The following is a 27,252-nucleotide window of genomic DNA, read 5'->3' as shown; positions in this document are numbered from 1 at the left end:
TTAATGCATTTCCTACTGGTACATCTTTATTCCGACTTTCTACAGGTTATTTCATTGAGCAGAGCGGCTAACTGTCGCCAGCCTTTCCTCCTCTGGCTACTCAGCCCAAGCTCCAGCACTTTCACTAGAGCCACGCCCCCGAGTTCTGGACCTAAGTTCGGACCAATACAGTTGCACCTCACGAGTCACAAGACCGAGAGGCCAGCCAATAGGAGACCAATTATAACCGCAAAGAGGAGATGTCTTTTAGTGGTATCTTTGGACCAATGAGGAGCAATGATTATGCACTCGCTCTGCGCGCGTAACAGAGGAAGCCAGGCTTCCTGAAACAGGTGACCAGTGAGCTGAAGCAGCCTAGTCCCACCTCCTGGTCTGGAGGTAACGCGATGGGCCACGCTTCCAATGGCTCGCAGAACCTCTCGTCACGTGCAGTTTTTGCGGGCCCAGCGGCCTCCGGGAGGTCATGTGACAGTTGACGTTACCGCGACGCTCCCCAATGGAAAAAAAGAGCTGCCTTCGCAGGACCAAGAATTGATTTATCTCCACGAATAATAGCACGGCGGGGGCGGGGACAGCCTATCACGTGCTTGCGGGACGGAATCGGGCGGGGCAGGCCACTGGTTGCGGGGCGAGCTGGGCGCGCGGCGCGCAGGCGCCCTGGGGACCCGGTAGCGGCGGCGGCGGTGGCTGCGGAGACGGCGGCGGCGAATAGAGCCGGGTCCTTGGCCGAAGCAGTAGGCGGTGGTGGCGGCCATGGCGGCAGACGGAGAGCGATCCCCGCTGCTCTCCGAGCCCATCGACGGTGGCGCCGGCGGCAACGGATTAGTGGGGCCGGGCGGGAGTGGGGCTGGGCCCGGGGGAGGCCTGACCCCCTCCGCACCACCGTACGGAGCCGGTAAACATGCCCCGCCCCAGGGTAAGCCGGGGTGGGTCCAAGATGTTCCCGGGGGGGGGGGCTACGCTGAGAGGCGGGAGGGGGCGGGGCCGAGGGCGGAGGCGGGCCCAGGCGCCAGGTGCGGAGCAGTTGCACCTGTGACTGGGTGAAGCTCTTCTTTCCGCAATTGTTACAGGAACTTGGGAACCGAAGGGGGGTCTGAGGAAGCTGACTGAAGCACGGATTATAAGAAGCCCGTCGAGCTAGATCAGAAGGGTTGAGGACCAAAAAGAGTCCCTTGACCCTGTGAAGCATCAGTAGGGGTGTCTACAAGTGATGCCACCCTTCTTTTTACTTTCCTCTCCAGCGTTTCCCCCGTTCCCTGAGGGACACCCAGCCGTGTTGCCTGGGGAGGACCCACCCCCCTACTCACCCCTGACCAGCCCGGACAGTGGGAGTGCCCCCATGATCACCTGCCGAGTCTGCCAGTCTCTCATCAACGTGGAAGGCAAGATGCATCAGCATGTAGTCAAATGTGGCGTCTGCAATGAAGCCACTGTGAGTTACACACATCTATGAAATGGGCCCTGTTTCCTGGATCCTCTTTCTGATCTCTTGATTCTAGACCTTGATGTTTAGGTGTTAGCCGAATGGTAATCCTGAAACCCAGGTTTCAGTTCCAGGAGTCGCACATCACCATTTCCCCAGCAGCCACTCACCAGAGCTGATGTTTACCATCCTGCACCTTCATTTCTATTCTGGATACTTAAGCCTAGTCTTTATTTGCAAATCTTCTGCTATGTTTTTCTTTCATTTCTCTGATCTGGCTAAGACCTTATCTGGCTAAGGCCTTATCTCTCTGATCTCTCCTCAGAAGGTGTTTTTGGAGGAAATGGAAGGGATTGGAATTAGAGGTTTGCTTACCGATGTCCTCATTGTTCTCTAGCCAATCAAGAATGCACCTCCAGGGAAAAAATATGTTCGGTGCCCCTGTAACTGTCTCCTTATCTGCAAAGTGACTTCCCAGAGGATTGCCTGCCCTCGGCCCTACTGGTAAGAGGCATAAGGTGGGGAAGGGCATCAGTGGAAATAATTGGAAAGCCCTAAAAAGGATGAATGTTTGCAGAGCATGTAAAGGTGTTTATTTAGAAGGAGAAAAAGTTAAGGACTGTTGTACCGTTAGAATTTTACAGCCATCTTGTTCAAATCTCAGTAAAAAGACTGGGATGAAATTTATGTCCGTTAGGGAAATAGAGAGTCTAGGGGACTGGGTGAATTATCCTCAGGTATAATGGAAGTTAGAGACCTGAAGTTTAAGAAGTGTTATTTCTCAACCTTCCCTCGGGCTAGGGTTGGGTGGGGCAGAGTATATGCCGTGTATAGAGAAGTAGAGGAATTTAGAAAGGCAGGGATTGGGAGCTATGAAGGAAGGCTAGTGTGGGCATTTTAGGATTAAAAATGATTTAAACGTAGTCTTTTTCTCCATTACAGCAAAAGAATCATCAACCTGGGGCCTGTGCATCCAGGACCTCTGAGTCCAGAACCACAGCCTGTAGGTGTCAGGGTCATCTGTGGACATTGCAAGAATACTTTCCTGGTGAGGAGGAGCATTGGGAAGCCTTGGGAGGAAGCGGGAGAAACAGAAGTAATCATGAATATATTTCTGAGTTATGATAATGAATACTGAGAATGTCTGTTTTAATTTCCCTTCTGTTCCTTTTCCCACCCTCCCATGCCCCAGAGCCTTCACTGGACATGACCCTGCTTCTATTAATTGGGTTCTCCCTTTTTTGTTCTCCATAGTGGACAGAGTTCACAGACCGAACCTTGGCCCGTTGCCCTCACTGCAGGAAAGTGTAAGTGACTGGAGAGTGGCATTGTTGAACTGGTAATTTTGTAACGTACAGTAAAACCTGCAGGGCCATTGCAAGCATCAATTTGTTTGCCTCCTCACAGGTCATCTATTGGGCGCAGATATCCACGAAAGAGATGTATCTGCTGTTTCTTGCTTGGCTTACTCTTGGCAGTCACTGCCACTGGCCTTGCTGTGAGTAACCTTGATCTGGCCCTTCGTTCTTCAGCCTCATCTCCATAGCCTACAATTTGGGAAATGGCTAACCTAAAAAAAGTGAAAGAAACCGAGGGGTTTTTGTTTGTTTCGCCTTGTTTTAATGTACACATGAGCTGAAGTTGAAGGTAACTGATAAACAATCTCCATTGTTATTATGGGAGTGAAAAACAGCCATCTTCTTTATGCAAAAGACAGGGCAATGAAGAAGTGGCTTAAATTAAGAGTTGCTGTTAGAATTGGCTCCCTTGTCCAACACTAAGAAACACTGACAGATGTCTGGGATTGTACAAGTTATGTACCTGCCTAGGGGAAGAGAGCACAATTGGGCCTTTAAGAAGGTCCCTGAAGGTGGATACACGTGGTTAGGCAACCAGGCACTGAAGCTTCCATTCTGTGTTGCTGTTACTAGGGCTTTTAGAAAGTGGTGAGAGATCAACAGTAACCCCATCTTCCTTTTTCTTCATCAGTTTGGGACATGGAAGCATGCTCGGCGATATGGAGGCATCTACGCGGCCTGGGCATTTGTCATCCTGTTGGCTGTGCTGTGTTTGGGCCGGGCCCTCTACTGGGCTTGTATGAAGGTCAGCCACCCTGTCCAGAACTTCTCCTGAGCTCCACAACGACCCACAGACTGTGTCTGGCCCCTTCCTGGTGGGGACAGTGACACTACAAAGGGAACCGTGGTAAAAGGCTCCCTTGGCTTCTGTAAGGGGAGCCAAGCAGCTGCCTTCCTTTTCCCTGGGGAGAGGTAGGAAGGAACCAGGCCCTCACTTAGGTTTGGAGGGGTAGATAAGACCACTGCTGGCCATCTGCTTTCCTCCAAGGGCTGCTGTGTTTAGGGTGAAATAGGCAAAATGTTGCCCCTAAACCTGGGTCCTAAAAGAGGGTTCTAGCCTTGTCCTTCCTATATGCTCCCTGAGAGCCATTCCTGTCCCTTAAACATTCCAGGGCAGGGTGGGGGTGGGTAGCCCTGGGGGTTCCCTCCCTTTTGTGCACCATTAGGACCTTGCTGCTGCTATTGCACTTCACCAGGGGCTGGCTCTGACCTCAGTCCCCTCAGTCTCCTGTCCCCCCATTCTGTGTCCTGGGGGGTGGGGATGGGGTCAGCTGCTGCTCTGTACAGACCACAGGAACTGATGTGTATATAACTATTTAATGTGGGGTATGTTCCCCTAGTCCTGAATTTCCCTTAACTCCTCCTTCCAACCTTACCCCCCAGTTGCAGTATTTAACTGAGCTGGATAAGGTTGCTCTGTCTTGGGGGAAGCTAGGGATTCATCCTGTGCTTGTAAATAAATAAGGTCATGACTATCCTTTTCCAAGTTGTTTATCTTTATATATGAAAAGATAAGGAGAATTTGTAATCCCACAAAGGGGTAGAATACAAAGACAGCAAGGCTGAAACTATGGCTCTTTATTTTCATGTGGACAGTTCAGAGAAAGTCATCAGTAGCTTTTGTTTAATGTAAAAAAAAAAAAAAAAAAGAAAAGCACAAAAAAATTGGGGTTTAAAGGAAACCTAAGTGTCACTAGGAGCCTGGTTGAAGGACTCGTATTTTTAGAAGGGAAGTAACAGTGCAGATTTCTTTAGAGAGCAGTTTTCAAAGAAGTTTGGGGAGGTTAAGTTTTAAAGCTAGCTTGGGGGGCTAATTTCCCCAGCTTAAAGTAATTTAAGGGAGGTGTCACAGTGCTAGGTACAGGGTGATGGGACAGTGGTCACTGCCCAGGGCCTTGGAACGGATCTTGCTGTCACACAATGCGGGTAACAGAGAGTGTGACAACAAAAAGTAATCAAGGCGCCAACCAACATTTTTGGATCGAGCATTCATCATGTAGGTCCAAAAGGTATATGCATAGGCCGTGTTGGGGTAGAGGTGCCGGAAGCTGTCAGCCAGAGGCACAGCCTCTAGTAATTCCCCAAAGCCTTGACGCTCTTGTGGAGTGAAGCCAGCATTCTTTTTGTTTCCCTTGGGGTTGCGAAGGTCGATTTCTTCATGGGCCACATTGAGGTCCCCACAGAGCACAAGGGGCTTGCGGGAAGCCAAGCCCTTTAGGAACTTGCGGAAGGCCTCATCCCAGCGCTGCCGGTACTCCAAGCGGACCAGACCTCGGCCTGCGTTAGGTACATAGGCTGTTACCAGCACAAATGAGTCAAATTCAGCCACAATCACCCGGCCTTCCTGATCGTGTTCCTCCTCACCTACAGAAACAATGAAACAAGATCAGCATAAAAAAGTGTACAGAATGGGAAAGCAAAGAAAGTAACTCCCATTAGGAGCTGGGACGGGTATTAGCAATTGGTTTGAAAGACCTCAGGGGTTAGGAATTAACAGGGTCTCACCAATGCCATAGGAGACTTTGAGTGGGCACTGGCGGGAGAGCAGGCCCACACCACTGTACCCTTCCTTGTCTGAAGGAGCTGACCAGTATTGATGGGATAGTCCAGGCAACTCTTGAAGTTCAGCTGGTAGTTTGTTCTCTGAACATTTGGTCTCTTGGAGGCACAGGATATCTGGGGCTTCTTCCTTTACCCACTGTGAGAGAGATGAAAGGTAAGAAAAATACTATCAATTCAGATAGCAACGTTTGATTATCAAACATTTACTAAAGACTGTGCCAAGTACTAGAGACACACTGCTTAGAGAGTCGCACGAGATTTTAACAATTCTAAATTATATAACTGGCAACTGAGAGGTAAAAAGAGTGTTACATGCAACACTGAAGAGATTATATTTCTTCCACAGGCAGAGGATAGCCATCTAAGATTTTTAAGCAGTGATTATTTAAAGTAAACTCTACACTCTGCCACACATGGAGCTTAAATTCACCAACTGGTAGACTGAGCCTAAGCAGTAGTATTTAAACGGAGGATAAACTGGAAATGAAATGGAGCAAGTCCAGTAACAAGGTTTTTGCAACATGCAGGGGAAGGGATGAAGCCATTAAAACAATGGAAATAAGTTGAAAAAGACATTTGGAAATAAAAAGGTTAAGAGTTGGTGAAGCCCCTCCTTTTAACTCCTGCACAAAAAAACTACAGACAAGGGGAAAAAACCTACAGATTAGGGAAAGGTGATTAAATCCCCAAATCATTCAATACTAAAGAATGTCTCTTCTGGAACCCTCCTTGAATTCCACTCACATCTAAACCTTTCTTTTTAATCCAGGCTCGAAGCCCATCCACATTCCAGGAGCAGATCTTGAGTGTGGCCGATTTACCACTGGGCGAGGTTTTCTGATCTGGGGGGTCCTCATACAGGACCGGCCCCTCTCCTGCTGCCTCTTTTTCGTTTTTCTTTGCTCCAACCTTACTCTTCTTGGCTTCTGGCTCTATAAAATAAGCAATATACAATGATAAAGTTGGCAGTATCCAACTCCGATCCGGATTGGACTGCAGACCCCCCCCCCATTGAGAGCTTGCAGTTGCTGCGACTTCTTCAGCCTGCAAAAACGCAGTCAGCAGGTCCGCACTTCCTGTTCACCGGGGTTAGAAACCCCCTCACGGCAGCCCCTAGGGAGAGGGCCTCATTTCATTCTCTTACCAATCTTGGGCTCTTCCCCGTCTTCTGCCACAGCTCCCTTTTTCCCACGCTTCGGCATCACTGTAGCGAACGCCCTTCTGAACCTGTACCACGTCGCCCACCGAAGCAGTATTTTTACCGCGTTACCTGCAGACGAGAAGAGGTCGTGAAACCAGCTAAGGCTGGGGAAAAAACGACTTCCTCGAGCGCCCCCGCACTAGGTACCGCCTTTCAAATCAAACTCTCTCTGAATCCTTTCTCCGCCTCCATGCAACCTAGGCCCTTCAGCCCCTCACCCACCAAACTAGATCATTTCATTATGCTTTGTGCCGTACTCGCGAGATCTGCCCTCCGGCCGATCGAGGGCCTTAATTAAGGGTCCCGACTTAGCTTGCAGATCAGACGATCAAGAAACCCCACTGCTAGGCAAAATAAGAGCAACCCTGCATCTGACCTGCTCGGCTCCCAGCCTGGCTCCTCCTTACCCGAGCACAAAGAATTCGTGCACGCCGTACCCCCACGTGGGTATCTGGAGTGGTCAGGTGATCTGAGATGTGCAGCCTGAGGCGGGGGCATGCGCGTGATTGGTCTGTCTGGAACCACATGACGGGAAGGCTCGCCCTACTCCCCCCACCCCCCCACCCCCTTCTGCAACTCTCCAGGGGACTGAAGGCCCCGGCCTTCCATTCTTGGGCTGTTTATCGGCGTGCCAGATGCAGGATTCATTCTATCACCCTGACCGAAGATCCCAATGCTGTGCAAGAGAGGGAAAAAAGTCAGTGGAGAAGGCTGGCTGGACAACGGGAGAGAAGTAAAGAGATGGATAGGAATGTAAGGAGCAGATGCCGGCTCAGCGTCCCTGGCAGTTAGGAGGACAGGTCCTTGAAGGGGCCTTGATGGGCCGCTGTGATGACGGGGGCGGGGCTGCCGTGGGGGCGCCCTCCGCGGGAGTTCTTTGGCGTCTCTTGGTGCACGCTGGTACCCGGCCCCTGGGTACGTAGTTTTCCTGTGCGCTCCGGGATCCGCGACCCAGCACGGCCTGCTGAGGTCTACACGGTTCCGGTGGTAGCTAGCCCTGTTGGCGTTTTCTCCCAGGCTCCACCATGCCGGCGGTGCTGGGGTTTGAAGGCAGCGCTAACAAGATTGGCGTGGGAGTGGTGCGGGATGGCGCGGTGTTGGCGAACCCGCGGCGGACTTACGTCACGCCTCCCGGCACAGGTGCGTGTGTGCGGGATTGACAGTTCACAGCGCCCTTCTCGCGCGGCCGCGCCTTCCATCCGCCCAAACGCTAGCAAAGTAGGGCGTGGAGCGCGTTGTCCCCTCACAGAGCGGTTGATCCGAGTCTCTGAGATTCGTGGGGCAAGATTAACCTCACTAGGCTGATAGAAGAGTCACAGCCTTGGACCTGGATCTTCTGGGTTCGTTTAGCTTTCGTTGAGCGCTTTTTATGTGCTTATCGTCAGCCGGAAGCAAAAAATAGATGTTTTGAGCTTCTGTGGAGTGGGACATATAAACAAAAGTTTATGGTAAGATGAACAGTGAGTGTAACGCAGATGCAGTCAGAACTTCCTAGAATGAGAAGGAGTGTAGAGTTGCAGCTTGGGTGTTAGGAACAGCAGTATTCATTTCAGTATTTGTTTCTGGATTTATGTTCCTTACTCTTAAAATGGGAATAGTCATACCTGCATTATTGAGTCTTGAGAAAGAAAGAAATTGTTAGACGTATTACTTTTAATGAATGTTATTTGTATGTTACTTGTTACTGTGTTGTATTTTGTCTGCCCACCCCTAAAACTTCTGCATATGTAGGGGAAGACCACTGACTTGTATATACCTGAAAAGACTCCCTGAACAGGTGATGTTGTGACAGCTCTTTCGTTAGAAAATACATATCTGTGTTTAGCACTCACTCTTCTAGGCATTTTGGCACCAGGAATGCAAGGATAAATAAAATAGCCAATGCATTGAGGTGCTCATGGTTAAATTGGGGAAAACTACAGGTGATTATAATGCTATAATTGATATATGACACAGTGTGTAAAGTACAATGATATGATCGTGCACAGGGCTGGTAGGGTCACAGAGAAGATCACTAAACGGTTTGAGTTAGTTATCCCTTGAATTAAGTCCTGAGGCTGAGTAGGAGTTGGGTATGAAGAAAGGCATTTCTGAGAGCTGGTCAGCCTAGCTGAACAGGCCAGAAAGAGTATATCTGAAAACCTGGAAGATAAGATACTTGAGGAGAATGAAAGAGACTCTTCCTACACTGTGTAAACCTTAAAAATAAAACAACCAGTTGTTTTACCAGTAAAATGGGCTCATTTAGGAATAGTAGAGAATTGTGATTCAGATCAGGGAAGCTTTGGCAAAACCATAGGCAAATCTAGAGACCAAATGGAAGGATTAATCTTTTATAGGGAAGTGGGGGTAGTTGGGAGGGACTCTTAATTTTAAATTAGTCCATTGAAGTAAACTGAGAGATCCAAGTGTAGTGGCTTTTCATTGGCTGGAAAATCTCTTCCTCTTGATGGGGTGGTAAATAATAGGCTTCTTCCTGTTGGGAATGCAAGGTATGTTCTTTTCTCATTGGGGCTGCAATTGAGAAGGAGTGGTGGGGTGTGAAAGCTTCCCCTTACAGCCTCCTGACTCTGTTTTAAGTGAGATTTCTTTCATTCTGTTTCACAACAACTAAAACACTCGTTTATGACTTCTACCAACCTTTGCTATAGAAAAACCCTATGATCTCTGACCTGTGTCCATCTCCTAGGATTCCTTCCAGGTGATACTGCCAGGCATCACCGAGCTGTTATCCTGGACCTGCTACAGGAGGCACTAACAGAGGCTGGATTAACCTCCCAGGATATTGATTGCATTGCCTACACCAAAGGTATAGCTGGGAGACTGACGATAGAAGAACATACCTGGAGCCTGGCTAGGTCAGAATGGCCTGCTGCTCTCTGCTACCACCACTACTCCTACCCCACCTTTCACATCCCTTACTTTCCCCAGCTCGGTTTTTCCCAGTGTCTGTAGGATTCTAACTCCCATTTCTATCCCCCTAGGCCCTGGCATGGGTGCCCCACTGGTTTCTGTGGCTGTTGTGGCCCGTACTGTGGCCCAACTGTGGAATAAGCCTTTGCTGGGCGTGAACCATTGCATAGGCCACATTGAGATGGGCCGCCTCATTACTGGAGCCACCAGCCCTACCGTGCTGTATGTCAGTGGAGGAAATACACAGGTATTTGGAGTATTCCATCATTGCTTCATAATTTCTAAGGCAGTGTATCAGCAACTTTCTTGTTGTACCTGAATGGCAGCAACTCAAGAACAAAGCTGGGCTGTCTAAGACACGCTAGAAAACCACAAGAAAGTTTACAACATTGTAGGTTTAGACAGCATGATCAGAACATTAGATGACTTTTGTATACGTGGTTATAAAGATAAAAAATTTCCATTTAGAAAAGGAAAGAAGGGTAAGGATTGAGGTCTTCAAAGTAATGAAAGTGTTTTTACTTTTATTATTTTGAAGCTTTTTTTCCCCTGTACCTTGGCAACTAAAACCGAGGGATACCATGTAATTTGTTTCTTTACAGTAATTTCATATTTTGTTTTATGTTATTGGCAGTAAATAGAAGTTGTTATTCTAAGAGTGAAAATATAAGTAATTTTTAAAACATTTTATAAGGTAGAAGGTATTTTAAGTTTATAAGCTAAACCAGAGTTGTTTGGGGTACCTTATGAGACCTTTTTAGGTTGGGATTGGAGAACTCTAGCCTTCCTTTCCCACAGAGCACCTGATGAGGTTATTGTCAGAAAAAGTCATTGTCCCCAGCTTATGAAAGGCTTAAAACTTCATTTTGTGAAATAGTCATTTAAAATAAAGTACACATTTCTATGAAAATGACATGGGAACTTTTACAGGTAGAGGGCAAGTAGCAGGTTGGGGCCTGAAGGGTGACATACAAAATTAGGGACTTAGGGTGTGAAAAGTAGCAATGGAGGCTTGCAAGAGTTAACGAAGAGGAGCAGTGATAGTTTTTCTCTTCCCTCTTGAAACTTGGTTAGGTGGGAAAAACAGGGAAGATGATTGGTAGAGAGGAGTAGATAACAGAAGTAGAAAGGCAGGATTTTTTTCCTTCCCCTTTTGTGGCCAGCCTTTTAACAGCAGAGTATGATCTACATCAGAATGGAAAGAAACCTTTAGTAGCATCGAAAAGGGAAAAGGACTTCTTATAGTCTTTTTTTTTTTTTAATTTTTTTTTTTTTTTAACGTTTATTTATTTTTGAGACAGAGAGAGACAGAGCATGAACGGGGGAGGGTCAGAGAGAGAGGGAGACACAGAATCCGAAACAGGCTCCAGGCTCTGAGCAGTCAGCACAGAGCCCGACGCGGGGCTCGAACTCACATACCGTGATATCGTGACCTGAGCCAAAGTCGGACGCTTAACCGACTGAGCCACCCAGGCGCCCCATGGACTTCTTATAGTCTTAATGAAGCACTCATTGTCAGGAGTATATGTGTGAGTGGGTGATAAATATTCTCCGTGCTAGAAGCTAGTCACATGTGAAGAATGGACATAAGTTGATTGCCAGTGTTGAGTTGGGTGAGTCATTAGTGTGACCCAATATGGGATTTTTGAGTTTTTCAACTCTACCTCTTGTTTTGTTTCCAAATAACACTGTCCTAGTGGGATAATCTAGAAGGACTCTGGTTCCCTGCTTCCAAGCAGGAAAGCCTGTTCCTAATCCATATTGTCAAGACTGCATTTAAAGGATATATTAGGAACCTCCAATCTAGAAAAATGTATTCAAAACGAGAATTGCTTCTGCCTGACCTAGGCTACCTTCTGTAGATGAGAAATCTGCTCTAGGAATCCTCAGGGTACATATAGGCTTCTGAAATAAGAGCTATGAGAAAGTACCTATTCGAGGTTTGGGTAAGTTCTTTTGTTCTGTTTGTCATTGGAAGCTGCAGTGGCCATGTCGATCCTCTCTTATGCTCTTCCCCAAAGCCAAATACTCCTCTTTACAGACTTGAGGTTTCATGGACATCCTCATCACCCTTAGGTGATTGCATATTCAGAACATCGTTACCGCATCTTTGGGGAAACCATCGATATTGCTGTGGGTAATTGTCTGGATCGTTTTGCTCGAGTGCTAAAGGTAAGCCACTGGGGCTGGAGAAAACATGAGATATGGATGAATTAGAAATGGAGGGAGAAGATCATAAATTAGTTTCTTATGCCTCCTGGATATCTGGCTCTATCCTCTTTTTCCTTCTGCTAGATTTCCAATGACCCAAGTCCGGGCTACAACATCGAACAGATGGCAAAGCGGTAAGGGGACATGAGGTGGGAGGAGGCTGCCTGGCGGGGCTTCAGTGATTTCCCTGTATGTACATTAAGAAGGCTTTGGAGGGGCTTTGGAGGGTAAGCAGCCAACTAACTACAGGTTGAGGACATCGTATACTCCCTCCCACACAGAGGCAAGAAACTAGTTGAGCTGCCGTATACTGTAAAGGGGATGGACGTCTCATTCTCGGGGATCCTGTCTTTCATTGAGGTGAGTGTGGGACAGGTGAGGAGAGATCACTTTCATGCTTTTATATGAGGCATATCCGTTTTGCTCACCATTGTATTTCCTGCCTATAGCATAGTTCTGGGCCATATTAGATGCTGAATAAATTCATTTAGCAAATATGTATTAAGCATCTTCTGTGTGCCAGGCACTCTTCTAGGCAATAGCAACACAGGATGGAACAAAATCAAAGTCCCTGCCTACTTGGAGCTTACATTGTAATGGGGGAGGGGGGCAACAAGATGAAGAAGCAAAGAAGGGGCAGATAATAAAAAGAGCCAGATGATGATAAGCCTTATGGAGAAAAGTTAAGCAGAGTAAGGGGTCGGGGGGGAGGTTGGGGGTGCCAGGGCAGGCATTTGTAATTATTGAATCCTGAATCAGTGTTGCCTGTTCTGTAGCTTAATGCCAGTGAAAGGCAAAAGCATGCTGTAGATATGCTGGCGAGATGAGTTGTCGTGAAACATGATGATCCTCCAAGTTCACTAATTTTTGCTCTCCTGTCATCCCCAAACCACAATTCATTGTTTTGTGTATTTTTTTTAATGATAGGATGTAGCCCAACGGATGCTGGCTACAGGCGAGTGTACTCCTGAGGATTTATGCTTCTCTCTGCAGGTAATGGGATAAAAAGCTGGGACTGAACGTTGGGACCGGAAGACCTTTTATATAGTGCAGCAGAACTAAGCTGGGATCCCCTCTGGTGTTGACACCTTATTTGTCCCCCACAGGAAACCGTGTTTGCAATGCTGGTAGAGATCACAGAGCGAGCCATGGCACATTGTGGCTCCCAGGAGGCCCTCATCGTGGGAGGTGTGGGGTGTATGTATCAGTCAACTGTGCCCCTCTTTGCTGTTCTTGGGCATTTGCATCTTCCTCCCGATAGTCTTAATCCCTAAGAGTTTGGGGAAATTGCTAGTTTCCGCTTCCCAATGCCTGCCCCCTAAACCCCTACTTCATTTTTGTAAGTAAATACACATGAGGTGTACAGCTGGACCATGCAGAAATGGCTGAAACTAAGCCAGCCCTACCCCCTGCCCCTTCATAGGTAATTTGAGGCTACAGGAAATGATGGAGACAATGTGCCAGGAACGTGGAGCCCGGCTTTTTGCCACAGATGAGAGGTAAAGGCCCTTTCTCTTTCTTGATTTCTTTTTTTCTTTAATTACTGTGATTTTTCACCTTTAGATTCCAAATTTCATATCTCTTTTCCTTCCCAGATTCTGCATTGACAATGGAGCCATGATAGCCCAGGCTGGTTGGGAGATGTTTCGGGCCGGGCATAGGACCCCCCTCAGTGATTCTGGAATCACACAGAGGTGTGTACCTCTTGGAGGGTAGAGAGGATTATATGGGAAGTAGGCAAAAATCAGCAGGGAAGAGGGTCCAGGATCGTGAAGGCAGGGAAGAATGGAAGATTCTAAGGGATAGCTAGCCATCAATTTTTTCCTGTTTTTTCACAGGTATCGGACAGATGAAGTAGAAGTGACCTGGAGGGACTAACAACTTTTACATGATCAGAGTAGATAGTGCCCTAAGTAGAGCCTACAGGAACTTGGACCTTAATCTCTGCCTGATCTGGGCACCCTGGTGAGGCTGTGGACTCCTGTCTCCCATAATTTGAACCTCAAGTTGATTCAGCAATAAAATATTGTTGGTTTTGTATGTTGGTAATTGGCTTGTGTTAATCAGGAACAATACAGAGTTGGCACTGGATAAATTCTTGTTGATGGGGTGAATGGATAAGGAGGCAGGGGTCAGAGCAGTGCCTTGGCTGACTGCAAGGCTGCTGCTGTGGAGCTGAGATTGAGGGGATATCTCAGCTCATCTTCTGACATCTCCTTAATAACAGCATTGTCGTAACTAATACTATTTCAGTGTCAGGCTCTATGCTGAGTGCTTTGTGTTTGTCACCCCATTTAAATTCTTTGGAGTAGGTACTCAGGACTTGTCTCAGAATAGCCTGGGGCCAGGTCTAATTTTGTACGAATTTGTAACTCAAGAGCAAAGCTGTCCCTCCTCCTTGCACTTACTCCCACATGCTCCTACATATACTTCCCCTGGTGGATTTGAAGGGTTGCCCCAGATCCACCTCCCTCCCTACCACAGCCCTCTGGAACTAACATCCTGCCCTTTATCTTGTTTGTCCAGCACCACGAGGAGACCCAAACCAGCAAGTCTCCTCTCAGCTTTGCACTCTAATAACTGTTACTCTCCGCCCCTTATTTGTTCCTCCTGAAATTCTTTTGTGCTCTCTGGAACTAAACTGATTAGTAGTAAAATTACCTACATCCTCATCCTGTTTTCTGAGTGTTCTCTTTACGTTCCTGTTCAGGACCCTGGTTTCCCCCTGAGAACTCTGCTTCTCCTACTGTGTCTAATCATGGTATTTTCTCACCCACATCCATTGGCCCTGGAGAGGATGGTGTGGGTGACCTCTTTTCTCCTCATACTATGTTTGATCTATTCCCTCTCATCCCTAACACATCTGAGCTTTGAAACACATGTCATCCGTTAACTATACAGTGCCGCAACCACTCCTGTCAAATCCTGATGATTTTAGTACCCGTGTAGGTGATCCTTCTAATGCTCTGGCCTCAGCCCTGTGCTCCTCCCGTGATCGTGTCCTCCACCCCCACTTCAGCCACTCATTCCCTTGGTCCTAGTGGAGGCCTACAGCTCCTCCATATTTCATTCTGAGACATCCCTCCTATTTTTGTAGCTCATTCCCTTTAGTGCACTGAATCCAACAATTCATCTCTTCATCAGGCCCTACAATCTGTTGCTCTTCCTTTCCACTGACCTCATCCCCTACAAGTCTTCATTTCCCTCCAGCTAAACTCCAGTCATGAGCACTTCACTGCAAACACCTCGCCTCCCTCACCTCTCTGGCTTTCATCAGCCTCACCTCTTCACCTACTTGATTCCTAGACCCATGCAGCTAAACGGGCCAGCAAAAAAACAGCCAGGTTGACCTGTCTTACTTTAAATTCAACCCTGACACTCAAGCGGGTCCTTTATGTTCCCTAGTCCTTTCGCTTGCCTTGTTTCTGGTAACTGTTTTATTATGCCTGCTGACACCTCAAATCTCCCATATCTTCCCCCCCATTCTCACTCTACGTTGGCTGCTATGTTAGAAAATAGAAGCAATCAGAAAATGTACGGGTGCCTGGGTAGCTCAGTCAGTTGAGCATCCGACTTTGACTCAGGTCATGATCTCACGGTTTGTGAGTTCAAGCCCATGTCAGGCTCTGTCTGTGCTGACAGCTCAGAGCCTGGAATCTGCTTTGGATTCTGTCTCTGTCTCTCTCTGCGCCTTCCCTGCTCGTGCTGTCTTGCTCTCTCTCTCAAAAATAAATAAACATTAAAAAAATTAGAAAAAAAAAGCAATTAGAAAATGTTCACAAGCTCCCACCACTACATCTAATCACCTTCCAGTATTTATACGCATGTACTCCGCATTCCCTCCTGCTAGTATATACCAGTATACTATTAATAACTCTTACTGTATACTCAGCTGGGATTGAATTTGCTCCCCAGAGGTTTGGTTGTCACAACTGGAACGCAGGACTACTGGGTAGAAACCAGAGATGCTGCAAAATATCCTGCAGTGCACAGAACAGCTCCCCACACAAAGAATTATCTAGGCTTGAAACCAAGGTTGAGAAACTGCTATGAACAAACTATCCATGCTCCTGTCTAACTACTTAATGGTAGATTCCATCCTCTAACCTTTCAGGACATCTCTCAGCAGTTCCCTCTCATTTTTATTTATTTATTTAAATTTTTTTAATATTTATTTTTGAGAGAGAGACAGAAGGTGAGTAAGGAGGGGCAGAGAGAGAGGGAGACACAGAATCCAAAGCAGGCTCCAGGCTCTGAACTGTCAGCACAGAGCCCTATGTGGGGCTCAAACCCAACGACTATGAGATCATGACCAGAGCCACAGTTGGAGGCCTAACTGACTGAGCCACCCAGTCGCCTCTCTCATTTTTTTAGAGTCAACATTTGCCTTTCCTTCCTAGATCTTCCTCTCAGCACACAAATATGCTGTCATTTTCCTCATCTTACAAATACATGAACGCCTCTTGACCCCATTTCACCTTTCAGTTGCTTCCCGTTTTTCTGTTCCGTTTTATAGCAAAACATCTTAAAAGAGTTGTTTCTACTCCCTCACAATCAATACCTTGTTAAGTTCGCTCCACCAAGACTGTTCTTATCAAGGTCACCAATGACTTCACATATCTGATGGCGTATTCACCTTCATCCCGCATAGCAACATTCGACACTCCCTCTTTGAAAGCCCTTCTTTACTTGGCTTTAGGACATGTTCTCTGGTTTGCCTTCTAGTTTACTGACTGCCCTTTGTTTCCTTTGCTGGTTTCTCCTCATTTCTACAACCTAGTAACTCTAGAATCCAGTCCTTGGACCGCTTCTGTATTTATTTACACACACACACACTTACAGTGAGCTCATCCAGTCTTACACATTAAAACCATGTCAGTGTGGATGACTCCCAATTTTTAGCTCCAAACTGGAAGTCTGTTCTGAATATCTAGCTGCCAATCGGCATTTCAACTTGGATACCTAATAGATATCTCAAATTTAACATACAAAACGCTGGACTTTTTTGCTCCCCTTTAACTGCTGCTGTCTTCCCTATTTCAGTGAATGACAACCCCGTCCTAATAATTGTCCATGTCAAAGCACCCTGATGTTACCTGACACCTCTTTTCCATCTCCGGTTCATCAAATCACATAGACTTTAACTTCAGAATGTATCCAGAATCCTGTTTCTTCTTACTTCCACTGCTTCCACCCTAGAGCAAGCCAGAATTCTCTATCTCCAAGACTTCTGCAGTAGCTGATGTATCTGCTTCCACAACTGCCCACTTACAGTCCATTTTTAACACAGCAGCCAGACTGAATAGTGTTAACATAGAAGCCAAGTTATGTGACTCTTCTGCTCAAAACCCTCTATGTCTTCCTATATTGGAGTAAAAACTAGAGTCCTTTAAAGGCAAGTGAGACCCTCCAGGATCTGCCCTCCTCTCCCCACTTACTGCTTTGACCTCATTTCCTGCTACTCACCTTGTTCACCCTGCTCCAGCAACATTGGCCTTTTTGTTTTTCCTTCAACACTGAAGGTATACCAGTCCCTCAAGGTCTTCATACTTGTTGCTTTCTCTGCCTAGAAAGTTCTTCCCTCAGCTATAGCTTGCTCCATCAGTCCCATAATCTTACGTCTTTGGTCAACTTTTCTTCTTTTAGTGAGGTCTTTCTGACAACCCTACTTAAAATTGCACCCCTCCAGCACTTTCTATCCCCCTTCTCTGTTATTTATCTTTATAGTACTTAACCACCTTCTTTTTTTTTTTTTTTTTTTTTATTTCTTTATTTTAATTTCAGGAATAGAATTTAGTGATTCATCACTTACATATAACACCCAGTGCTTATCCCAAGTCTCCTCCTTAATGCCCCTTGCCCTTTAGCCCATCCGCCCACTCAAAACCCCACCAGCAGCCCTCAGTTTGTTATATGTATTTAAGAGTCTCTTAGGGTTTTTCTCCCTCCTTGTTTTATTTTTGCTTCCCTTCCCTATGTTCATCTGTTTTGTATCTTAAATTCCATATTTGAGTGAAATCATCTCGTATTTGACTTTCTCTGACTTGTTTCCTTTAATGTACTACACTCTAGTTCTGTCCACGTTGTTGCAAATGGCAAGATTTCATTCTTTTTGATTGCCGAGTAATATTCCATTCCATATATATTATCCGAGTAATATCTTCTTTATCCATTCATCTATTGATGGACATTTGGGCTCTTTCCATACTTAGGCTATTGTTGATAGTGCTGCTATAAACGTTGGGGTGCATGTGCCCCTTTGAATCAGCACTCCTGTATCCTTTGGATAAATACCTAGTAGTACAATTGCTGGGTCATAGGGTAGTTGTATTTTTAATTTTTTGAGGGACCTCCATACTGTTTTCCAGAGTGGCTCCACCAGTTTGCATTCCCACCAGCAGTGCAAAAGGGTTCCTCTTTCTCCACATCCTTGCCAACATCCTTGTTGCCTGAGTTAATTTTACCCATTCTAACAGGTGTGAAGTGGTATCTCATTGTGGTTTTGATTTGTATTTCCCGAATGAGGAGTGATGTTGAGCATTTTTTCATGTGTCTGTTAGCCATCTGGATGTCTTTGGAGGTGTCTATTCATGTCTTTTGCCCATTTCTTTACTGGATTATTTCTTTTTTGGGTGTTGAGTTTGATAAGTTCTTTATAGATAGATATAACATAGATACATCTATATTATATTACAAATATCTTCTCCCATGCTGTTGGTTGCCTTTTAGTTTTACTCATTGTTTCCTTCACTGTGCAGAAGCTTTTTATTTTGATGATGTCCCAATAGTTCACTTTTGCTTTTGTTTTCCTTATGTCAAGTAAAAAATTGCTGCACCCAAGATCAAAGAGGTTGTTGCCTGTTTTCTCCTCCAGGATTATGATGTCTTACATCCTGTGTTACATTTAGGTCTTTCATCCATTTTGAGTTTATTTTTGTGTATGGTTTAAGAGAGTGGTTCAAGTTCATTCTTCATGTCTCTGTCCAGTTTTCCCAACACCATTCGCTGAAGAGACTGTCTTTTTTCCATTGGATATTCTTTCCTGCTTGGTCAAAGATTAGTTGGCCATACGTTTGTGGGTCCATTTCTGGGTTCTCTTTTCTGTTCCATTGATCTATGTGTCTGTTCTTGTGCTAGTACCATACTGTCTTGATGATGACAACTTTATAATACAGCTTGAAGTCTGGAATTGTGATGCCTCCAGCTTTGGTTTTCTTTTTCAGGATTTCTTTGGCTATTCGGGGTCTTTTCTGGTTTCACAAATTTTAGGATTGTTTGTTCTAGCTCTGTGAAAAATGCTGGTGTTGTTTTGATAGGAATTGTATTGAATATGTAGATTGCTTTGGGTGGTATCGGCATTTTAACAATAGTTGTTCCTCTAATCCATGAGGATGGAATGTTTATTTCCATTTTTTTAGTGTGTCTTCTTCAATTTTTTTCATAAACTTTCAATAGTTTTCAGTGTATAGACTTCTCACCTTTCTGGTTTGGTTTATTCCTAGGTATTTTATGGTTTTCAATGAAATTGTAAATGGGATCGATTCCTTGATTTCTCTTCCTGCTGCTTTATTATTGGTATATAGAAATGCAACCAATTTCTGTACATTGATTTTATATCCTGCAACTTTGCTGAATGTATCAGTTCTAGCAGCTTTTTAGGGGAGTCTTTTTGGTTTTCCACAGAGTATCGCGTTGTCTGCAAAGAGTGAAAATTTGACCTCCTCCTGGCTGATTTGGATGCCTTTTATTTCTTTGCGTTGTCTGATTGCTCAGGCTAGGACTTCCAATTCTATGTTGGATAACAGTGGTGAGAGTGTACATCCTTGTCGTGTTACTGACCTTAGGGGGAAAGCTCTCAGTTTTTCCCCATTGAGGATGATATTAGCAGTGGGTCTTTAATATATGGCCTGTATGATCTTGAGGTATGATCCTTCTATCCCTACTTTCTTGAGGGTTTTTATCAAGAAAGGATGCTGTATTTTGTCAAATGCTTTCTCTGCATCTATTGAGAGGATCATGTGATTCTTGTCCTTTCTTTTATTAATGTGATGTATCACATTGATTGGTTTGCAGATATTGAATCAGCCCTGTATCCCAGGAATAAATCCCACTTGATCGTGGTGAATAATTCTTTTAATGTATTGTTGGATCTGGTTTGCTAGCGCCTTATTGAGATTTTTGCATCCATGTTCATCGGGAAATTGGTCTGTAATTCTCCTTTTTATTGGAGTCTTTGTCTGATTTGGACTCAAGGTAATGCTAGCCTTGTAGAATGACTTTGGAAGTTTTCCTTCCATTTCTATTTTTTGGAATAGCTTCAAAAGAATAGGTGTTAATCCTTCTTTAAGTGTTTGGTACAATTCCCCTGGAAAGCCATCTGGCCCTGGACTCTTGTTTGTTAGGAGATTTTTGATTGGTGATTCAATTTCTTTACTAGTTATGGGTTTGTTCCAAATTCTGTTTCTTCCTGTTTTAGTTTTGGTAGTTTATATGTTTCTAGGAATTTGTCCATTTCTACCAGATTGCCCAATTTGTTGGCATATAATTGTTCATAATATTCTCTCATTATTTGTATTTCTGTGGTGTTGGTTGTGATCTCTCCTCTTTCATTCATCATTTTATTTATTTGGGTCCTTTCCATTTTCTTTTTGATCAATCTGGCTAGGGGTTTATCAATTTTGTTAATTCTTTCAAAGAATAAGCTCCTGGTTTCATTGATCTGCTCTACTGTTAGTTTGTTTGTTTGTTTGTTTTTGCTTATTTGTTTTTTGTTTTTTTTTTATTTCAATAGCATTGATTTCTGTTCTAATCTTTATTATTTCCCTTATTTGCTAGTTTTGGGCCTTATTTGCTGTTCTTTTTCCAGCTCTTCTAGGTGTAAGGTTAGGTTGTATATTTGTGACCTTTCTTCTTTCTTTAGGAAGGTCTGGATTGCTACATACTCCTCTCTTCTGACTGCTTTGCTGCATCCCAGAGGTTTTTGGTTGTTGTGTTTTTCTTTTTTTTTTTCCCCTAAGTTTTTTTAATTTATATCCAAGTTAGTTAGCATATATTCCAACAATGATTTCAGGACTAGATTCCTTAATGCCCCTTACCCATTTCGCCTATCCCCCCTCCCACAACCTCTCCAGTAACTCTCTGTTCTGCATATTTAAAAATCTCTTACGTTTTGTCCCCCTCCCAGTTTCTATATTATTTTTGCTTCCCTTTCCTTATGTTCATCTGTTTTATATTTTAAAGTCCTCATATGAGTGAAGTCATATGATATTTGTCTTTCTTTGACTAATTTTGCTTAGCATAACACCCTCTGGTTCCACCCACATAGTTGCAAGATTTCATTCTTTTTGATTGCCGAGTAATACTCCATTGTATATGTATACCACATCTTCTTTACCCATTCATCCATTGATGGATATTTGGGCTCTTTTCATACTTTGGCTATTGTTGATAGTGCTGCTATAAACACTGGGGTGCATGTGTGCCTCTGAAACAGCATACCTGTATCCTTAGATATATATTTAGTAGTGCAATTGCTGGGTTGTAGGGTAGTTGTATTTTTAACTTTTTGAAGAACCTCCATACTGTTTTCTAGAGTGGCTGCACCAGTCTGCATTCAGTGCAAAAGGGTTCCTCTTTCTCCACATCCTTGCCAACATCTGTTGTTGCCTGAGTTGTTAATGTTAGCCATTCTGACAGGTGTGCAGTGGTATCTCATTGTGGTTTTGATTTGTATTTCCCTGATGATGAGTGATGTTGAGCATTTTTTCACGTGTCGGTTGGCCGTCTGGATGTCTTCCTTGGAGAAGTGTATATTCATGTCTTTTGCCCATTTCTTCACTGGATTATTTTTTGGGTGTTGAGTTTGATAAGTTCTTTATAGATTTTGGATACTAACCCTTCATCTGGTATGTTGTTTGCAAATATCTTCTCCCATTCTGTCAGTTGCCTCTTAGTTTTGATCGTGTTTTTATTTTCATTGGTTTCCATGTACTTTTTAATTTCCTCTTTAATTTCTTGGTTCACCCATTCATTCTTTAGTAGGATGTTCTTTAATCTCCAAGTATTCATGGTCTTTCCAAACTTTTCTTGTGGTTGGTTTCTTGAGTCATAGCGTTGTGGTCTGAAAATATGCAAGGTATGGTCTTGATCTTTTTGTACCTGTCGAAGACTGATTTGTGACCCAGTATGTGATCTGTTCTGAAGAATGTTCCATGTACACTCAAGAAGAATGTGTATTCTGCTGCTTTAGGATGAAATGTTCTGAATATATCTGTTAAGTCCATCTGGTCCAGTGTGTCATTCAGAACTATTGTTTCCTTGTAGATATCTGCTTGGATGATCTGTCCATCTGTCCCCTACTGTTATGGTATTATTATCAATGAGTTTCTTTATGTTTGTGGTTAATTGATTTATATATTTGGGTTCTTCCACGTTGGGAGCATACATATTTACAATTGTTAGATCTTCTTGGGGGATAGACCCCTTAATTACAATATAATGCCCTTATTCATCTCTTGTCATAGTCTTTATTTTAAAATCTAGTTTGTCTGATATAAGTATGGCTACTTCAGCTTTCTTTTGACCACCAATAGCATGATAGATGGTTCTCCCTCCCCTTACTTTCAATCTGCTGGTGTCTTTGTGTCTAAAATGAATCTCTTGTAAGCAGCATGTAGATGGGTCTTGTTTTCTTATCCATTCTGATATCCTATATCTTTTGATTGAAGTGTTTAGTCTGTTGACATTTAGAGTGAGTACTCATCCTTAGTCTTTGTTGGTTTTGGTCTTTTTTGTTTTGTTTTGTCTTCTCCACTCAAAGGGTTCAACCCCCTTAAAATTTCTTGCAGGGATGGTTAATTTTCGTTTGTCTGGAAAATGGTTTATCTCTCCTTCTATTTTGAATGGCAGCCTTGCTGGATAAAGAATTCTTGGCTGCATATTTTTCTGATTCAGCACATTGAAAATATCCTGCCACTCCTTTCTGGCCTGCCAAGTTTCTGTGGATAGGTCTGCTGCAAACCTGATCTGTCTTCCCTTATAGGTTAAGGACTTTTTACCCTTGTTGCTTTCATAATTCTTTCATCATCTGTGTATTTTGTGAATTTGACTACAGTATGCCTTGGTGATGGTTGGTTTTCATTGAATCTACTGAGAGTTCTCTGTGCTTGGATTTTGATGTCTGTGTCCTTCCCCAGACTAGGAAAGTTTTCTGCTGTAATTTGCTCACATAAACCTTCTGCCCCTTTTTCTCTCTCTTCATCTTCTGGGACTCCTATGATTCCAATTTTATTCCTTTTTATAAGTCACTGAGTTCTCTAAGTCTTGCATTATGATGTTTTGCCTTTGTTTCCCTCCTTTTTTCTGCTTTATTATTAGCACTTACCACCTTCTAATCTAATAGTTTTATTTATGTTTGTTGTTTGACTCCTCCTGTTAGAGTACAAATTCCCTGAGCGGAAGGGATTTTTATCTTGTTTCATTCATTGCCATGTCATCTCCCAGTACTTAGAATAGGGTGGACACTCAGCATTTGCTGAATGAATGAATAAATTGATGCAGAGGTAAACCAAAGAGATAATCAAAGACTATAAATGTAAGACTTGGGCCAAAAGATAAAAAGAATTGGGATTATATGCCCTTAGGAAAAGAATATGTTTTCAGTTACTTACTAAGTAGAAAGTGCTGATAAAGACATTTTCATGGACAAAGACCCATAGAGGGTTGAAAATACACTAAAACATGGACATTTAAAATCAGAAATTTGACAGTGGAAGATAGAGTGGGACACAAGTAGAAAGATAAATTCCTCTCCTTGAATATATTTGAGTACAAGAATGATCTGTTCCCTCTAGGCTTGGGGAGTTAATTTTATAAATAGGAATCAAGTATGTTATACAGTAGCTTTGGGTATTTATTTATAAGTTTTTATTACTATTATAGGATGGAGTGGATCCTAGAGGGAAGACATTTAGCACTGTAGACCCAGCTGGTACTGCTTATTAGGAGACTTCTTTCCTTAGGGAGCTTTGGGCTCTTGGCTGAGGCTTCCCAAGATAGTCTCACAGTTTATAGAACCAAGAGACTAAAATCATGGCTCCTTGGGTCCTAACTTTTAAAGTCCTCTTCCTAGCTCAGTCTCTCCTGAGTCTCTTATTGACAGTATACAAGATCATTGTGTCCTGCTGATTTCCACAGATGAAGGCAGTGGGGGGGTTGTCAGGCCCCTGGATAGCATCCAATCAAGTCATGTATAGGGCCCCAAGGCAGGGTGACTGAGGGATCAAAGGTAGGCTCCTGTTAACAAAAGGCAGTGTGAGGAAGGGAACCTGTTCCTCAGTTTACCTAATCATCAGATGAGCCCTACCCTTGGGGCCTTTACTCTGTGGTTTGGAATTTCCCCAGACTCACATGTCTATGAGGGCAGCATCCTGGGAATATTGCCACAGGACTTCATGAAGATATGTGCCACTCTGACTACATGATTAGGAAGAATGAGCAGAGGACAGGAGAGCACCATGGTCAGTTCCTACTCTGAGACTATTTCCCCATTTGCTGGCCCTGTTCCTATATACCTGCTTTTTATTTGCCTGTAAGTCCTGCTCAGAGGTGTAGCCTGAAGGAACAGGAGTGTTGAGAAAAGTACATTTCAGGCTCCCCCTTTGGTGGTAGCTGTTGTACCTGGTATAAGGCTACTAAGTCTTCAAAAGCCTTTTAGCTATAGAAAAAAGAATTCCAGTTTCAGCAAGGAGTAGAGAACAGCTCCTCCCCACCTGCTGGGGGATTTTAGAGAGAAACCAAGAGTATTAGGCTTTTCCATCTCAGAGCACAAGGGAAGCTGGTAACTGTGATTCCTGTGGCATCTGCTCTGCCATGGAGCATCCTTCCTCAGGGAGGCTTACTCCATCTACCCTGCTAGAATTCTGTTTCCTTCCTTTTCCTCACGGCCCCTCCTAGATTTTGGGAAGCTGGTTTCCTTTTATGGCTAGAGCAGGGATTGAAATCTCAGAAGCCTTTAAGAACCAGTCATTATATAATATCAAAGAATAAAGTGGACCAGGTGGGAACTGTGGCAAACTGAAGAATCAGTGCCCTATCCCACGGGACAGCAGCTACTCAGCTCCAGCTCATGTGGGATGGAGGCCCCAAATTACCAGATGCATGTTAAATATTGGCAATTAATTTTAAAAATTATAAACGTTGTACCATCTAAACTCACGCAGGTAAGATCCATTTCGGAGGACACCAGTGTTCAATCTCACCAGAAGTTCTTGACATGGTCCTGCACGTTGGTCAAGTTCACTGAATAGGATAGTGCCATGTGATAGATGCTCACCTGGACTGAAGAGCTCCAGTTCACATCTGCTGAGGAAGGGGTGGTGCAGAATGATTAGAGGTGGGGCCTCATTTCTCAGGTAGGAAAGGAAATGAGTTACTGTTGGTAATTCTGGGCTTCTTATGGGTGTCAACCTCGTGCCATATCACACTCCCTCACTCCCTTACCCACCTGCCCACTTATTCACCAGGTTTCTTGTAGAATATAAAGAGCAGTAGCCAAAGGATAAGCAACATAGCAGTGAGTGCTGCCCACCAGGTGAGAAGGAATGTGATAAGCAGGCAGAGCAGAAAGCCCAGGAGGGTGAGCCAGGGGCTGTACTTGTGAAAAGGGCACTAGACTGCAGGGGAGAGTAAATGCAGCCAATCCTTTGTCCTAGCCTCAGTACCACCCACTCTTGCACCCCAAGGATGCTCCTGTCTCTCAGGTCCTCCCAGCCCTGTTAGTATAACTGCATACTAATACGTGCCCATACTATCCAGGCACCCAGGCTCCCAGTTAAGAGAGGCATGAAAACTACCAAAGTTGACAAGGGGATAGGAGCAAAGGAAAAAGTTGGAGATGATAGGGTGGTGTTCACGTCAGCTTTGGAAGAGATGCAAGGTCAGGAGGTTGGTCTCCAAATGAGTCATGGGATTGAAGTCTAGAGAGACAAGGACATCATCATATTCTGGCTTCCTTCCCCCATGCTCCCTATTCCCTACTCCCCCCTCCAATTTCCATGCATACCATCACCAAGTTAACAGACTTCCACTTTCAGGACTAGAGATCTAGAAAAGAGGCTTTAGGGTCAAGCCCTAAAAGTCAGAGGTAGGGCAGTGAGGGCCATGAGGGGAAAGGTGATTAATGAAGCCCTGTGTGAGGGTGGAGAAGAAGTACTCACCAGTAAGGATGAAAGCTATCGCAATACAGAACGTGAGCAGATAGCCTCACATAGGTTCATGGCTCCTGCCATAGCTTTTCCTAAAAAAGCCAACTACTGGGTACAGTTTATTCTGGCACAACCACTATAAGAAGGCATGGTGGTCATTGGGGGATGGTTCCAGGAAGAGGGGGAATGATATCCCCTACTCCTATAGGGAGGCAGGAGCAAGTGAGGAGCACAGAGGAAAGAGTTGAGGGAGCTTACAGGTCTTAACATGAAGAAAGGATGAGAGTAGAGTGTGGTGAGATTCCTGGTAATGTGGGGAGGGAAAACAGGAGGCAGATGGAAGATTGATACCCTCCCCAAACTTTGCCTTGATATACAGGCAGACTTTGAATTTTGCTATGTGAGCTTGGATTGTCTCCTAAACACCAGCCAACCACAGTCCTCTCCACCTCCCTAAATCATCATCTAACTCCTGGTTGCTGAGACGGAGCCCTCTTGTACTCCTCCTCAAAAATATACTCTTAAGATGGCCCTAGACTCTATTGCATTTTCTCCTTTTCCCCCAAGCCTCTTGGTAAGATACCAACTAACCTAGAAGACTTTGGGGGTTGAAGCAAAACAGAAAAGGGCAGAGGACAGAATGGCACCGAAGATTCCAGTAGACTTCAGGGGGATAAAGGCAGACACCATGCTCATGGCTTGAGGAGAAGAGCAGGCAGAGGCAGAAATCAATGCATTTCAGAAGCAATGCATTCCACTCATATTTTCACCTACCTTTCCTAGAGGTTGCTGGGCATATTAAGTTTTATCCTATTCTTTGAAGGTTTTACCCCACCCACATGAATCCCCTTAAGTCATTATTGGTTTTTGAGCATCTCCTCTATGCCAGACAGTGGGCTAGGTAAAGTTTATCTCACTGATCTTGCCCCTCTGTTCACTCACCTAGTAGTGATTAGGGAGCCCATACAGGCAAGACCCTTGCCCTTGACAACTGCATAAATCCTAGCCATATTGACACTCTGGCCCCAGGCAGCTCCCATTCCGCACACCCATGCCAGTCCTATTTCCTGGAGCATCTCCAGTCATACAGGAGCCTGGAAATGAGATTGGGAACACACATTCTTCGTGGGGAGAGAACCCCATCCCAAAGCAGTAGGACTATCTAGGTACCACCAGTGCCAAAGAGGGGAATGGAAGTTTGTGTGTAAGTTGGGGGAGGGGGGGGTGGAAATACCAAATTTGATAACCAAAGAACATCATACAATTTGTCAGTGAAATGAGGGATGGGGAGAAATGGTGAAGGAAGGTGAGATGTGAGATTACCTATGTGTAATCTACTCTTGATGTGATTGGTGAAGCCTCTTGCCATTTCATTACCTA

General features: G+C 44.6%; 3 protein-coding genes across 6 annotated transcripts; 2 read left to right on the top strand and 1 right to left on the bottom strand.

The window, feature by feature from the left end:
* The first annotated feature begins 387 nt into the window (after nucleotides 1–387).
* PIP4P1 (phosphatidylinositol-4,5-bisphosphate 4-phosphatase 1) lies at nucleotides 388–4,262 on the top strand. 2 transcript variants are annotated; one of them, XM_060619088.3, is made up of 7 exons: nucleotides 388–895; nucleotides 1,242–1,432; nucleotides 1,821–1,927; nucleotides 2,366–2,471; nucleotides 2,678–2,730; nucleotides 2,831–2,921; nucleotides 3,413–4,262. In XM_060619088.3, the coding sequence occupies exons 1-7, from the start codon at nucleotides 754–756 to the stop codon at nucleotides 3,554–3,556; spliced, it is 834 nt and encodes a 277-aa protein (XP_060475071.1). In that variant the 5' UTR covers nucleotides 388–753; the 3' UTR covers nucleotides 3,557–4,262. The 2 variants fall into 2 exon arrangements, with proteins under 2 accessions (XP_060475071.1, XP_060475070.1); XM_060619087.3 differs by having other exon boundaries at nucleotides 391–916.
* An 82-nt stretch (nucleotides 4,263–4,344) lies between these two features.
* Nucleotides 4,345–7,065, bottom strand: APEX1 (apurinic/apyrimidinic endodeoxyribonuclease 1). 3 transcript variants are annotated; one of them, XM_060619084.3, is made up of 5 exons: nucleotides 6,952–7,065; nucleotides 6,488–6,613; nucleotides 6,088–6,275; nucleotides 5,287–5,479; nucleotides 4,345–5,145 (listed from the first exon to the last, which is right to left on the bottom strand). In XM_060619084.3, exons 1-5 carry the CDS (start codon nucleotides 7,040–7,042, stop codon nucleotides 4,628–4,630), a joined length of 1,116 nt encoding a protein of 371 aa, XP_060475067.1. In that variant the 5' UTR covers nucleotides 7,043–7,065; the 3' UTR covers nucleotides 4,345–4,627. The 3 variants fall into 3 exon arrangements, with proteins under 3 accessions (XP_060475067.1, XP_060475068.1, XP_060475069.1); XM_060619085.3 differs by having other exon boundaries at nucleotides 6,921–7,009; XM_060619086.3 differs by lacking the exon at nucleotides 6,952–7,065 and adding an exon at nucleotides 6,767–6,895.
* Nucleotides 7,066–7,320: 255 nt separating this feature from the next.
* On the top strand, nucleotides 7,321–13,708 carry OSGEP (O-sialoglycoprotein endopeptidase). The gene is made up of 12 exons (XM_060619083.3): nucleotides 7,321–7,459; nucleotides 7,562–7,684; nucleotides 9,234–9,353; nucleotides 9,529–9,704; nucleotides 11,534–11,629; nucleotides 11,753–11,802; nucleotides 11,950–12,028; nucleotides 12,596–12,661; nucleotides 12,775–12,865; nucleotides 13,092–13,167; nucleotides 13,264–13,362; nucleotides 13,507–13,708. Exons 1-12 carry the CDS (start codon nucleotides 7,363–7,365, stop codon nucleotides 13,544–13,546), a joined length of 1,113 nt encoding a protein of 370 aa, XP_060475066.3. The 5' UTR covers nucleotides 7,321–7,362; the 3' UTR covers nucleotides 13,547–13,708.
* The last annotated feature ends 13,544 nt before the right edge of the window (nucleotides 13,709–27,252 follow it).

Source organism: Panthera onca, chromosome B3 (assembly GCF_046562875.1).
Source record: "Panthera onca isolate mPanOnc1 chromosome B3, mPanOnc1 haplotype 2, whole genome shotgun sequence".
Lineage (NCBI taxonomy): Eukaryota > Metazoa > Chordata > Mammalia > Carnivora > Felidae > Panthera > Panthera onca.
Note: the sequence above shows the minus strand (reverse complement) of the source record. Positions and strands in the feature narration are given on the sequence as shown.

Coding starts and splice junctions, on each gene's coding strand:
- APEX1 (XM_060619084.3), bottom strand. CDS start 7,042: ATGCCCCCGCCTCAGGCTGCACATCTCAGATCACCTGACCACTCCAGA. Junction 6,614..6,951: donor CACGAATTCTTTGTGCTCGG/GTAAGGAGGAGC, acceptor TCTCGTCTGCAG/GTAACGCGGTAAAAATACTG. Junction 5,146..5,286: donor CAAAGTCTCCTATGGCATTG/GTGAGACCCTGT, acceptor TTGTTTCTGTAG/GTGAGGAGGAACACGATCAG.
- OSGEP (XM_060619083.3), top strand. CDS start 7,363: ATGGGCCGCTGTGATGACGGGGGCGGGGCTGCCGTGGGGGCGCCCTCC. Junction 7,685..9,233: donor CGTCACGCCTCCCGGCACAG/GTGCGTGTGTGC, acceptor TCCATCTCCTAG/GATTCCTTCCAGGTGATACT. Junction 12,662..12,774: donor ATTTATGCTTCTCTCTGCAG/GTAATGGGATAA, acceptor TGTCCCCCACAG/GAAACCGTGTTTGCAATGCT.
- PIP4P1 (XM_060619087.3), top strand. CDS start 754: ATGGCGGCAGACGGAGAGCGATCCCCGCTGCTCTCCGAGCCCATCGAC. Junction 1,928..2,365: donor GCCTGCCCTCGGCCCTACTG/GTAAGAGGCATA, acceptor TCTCCATTACAG/CAAAAGAATCATCAACCTGG. Junction 2,922..3,412: donor TCACTGCCACTGGCCTTGCT/GTGAGTAACCTT, acceptor TTTCTTCATCAG/TTTGGGACATGGAAGCATGC.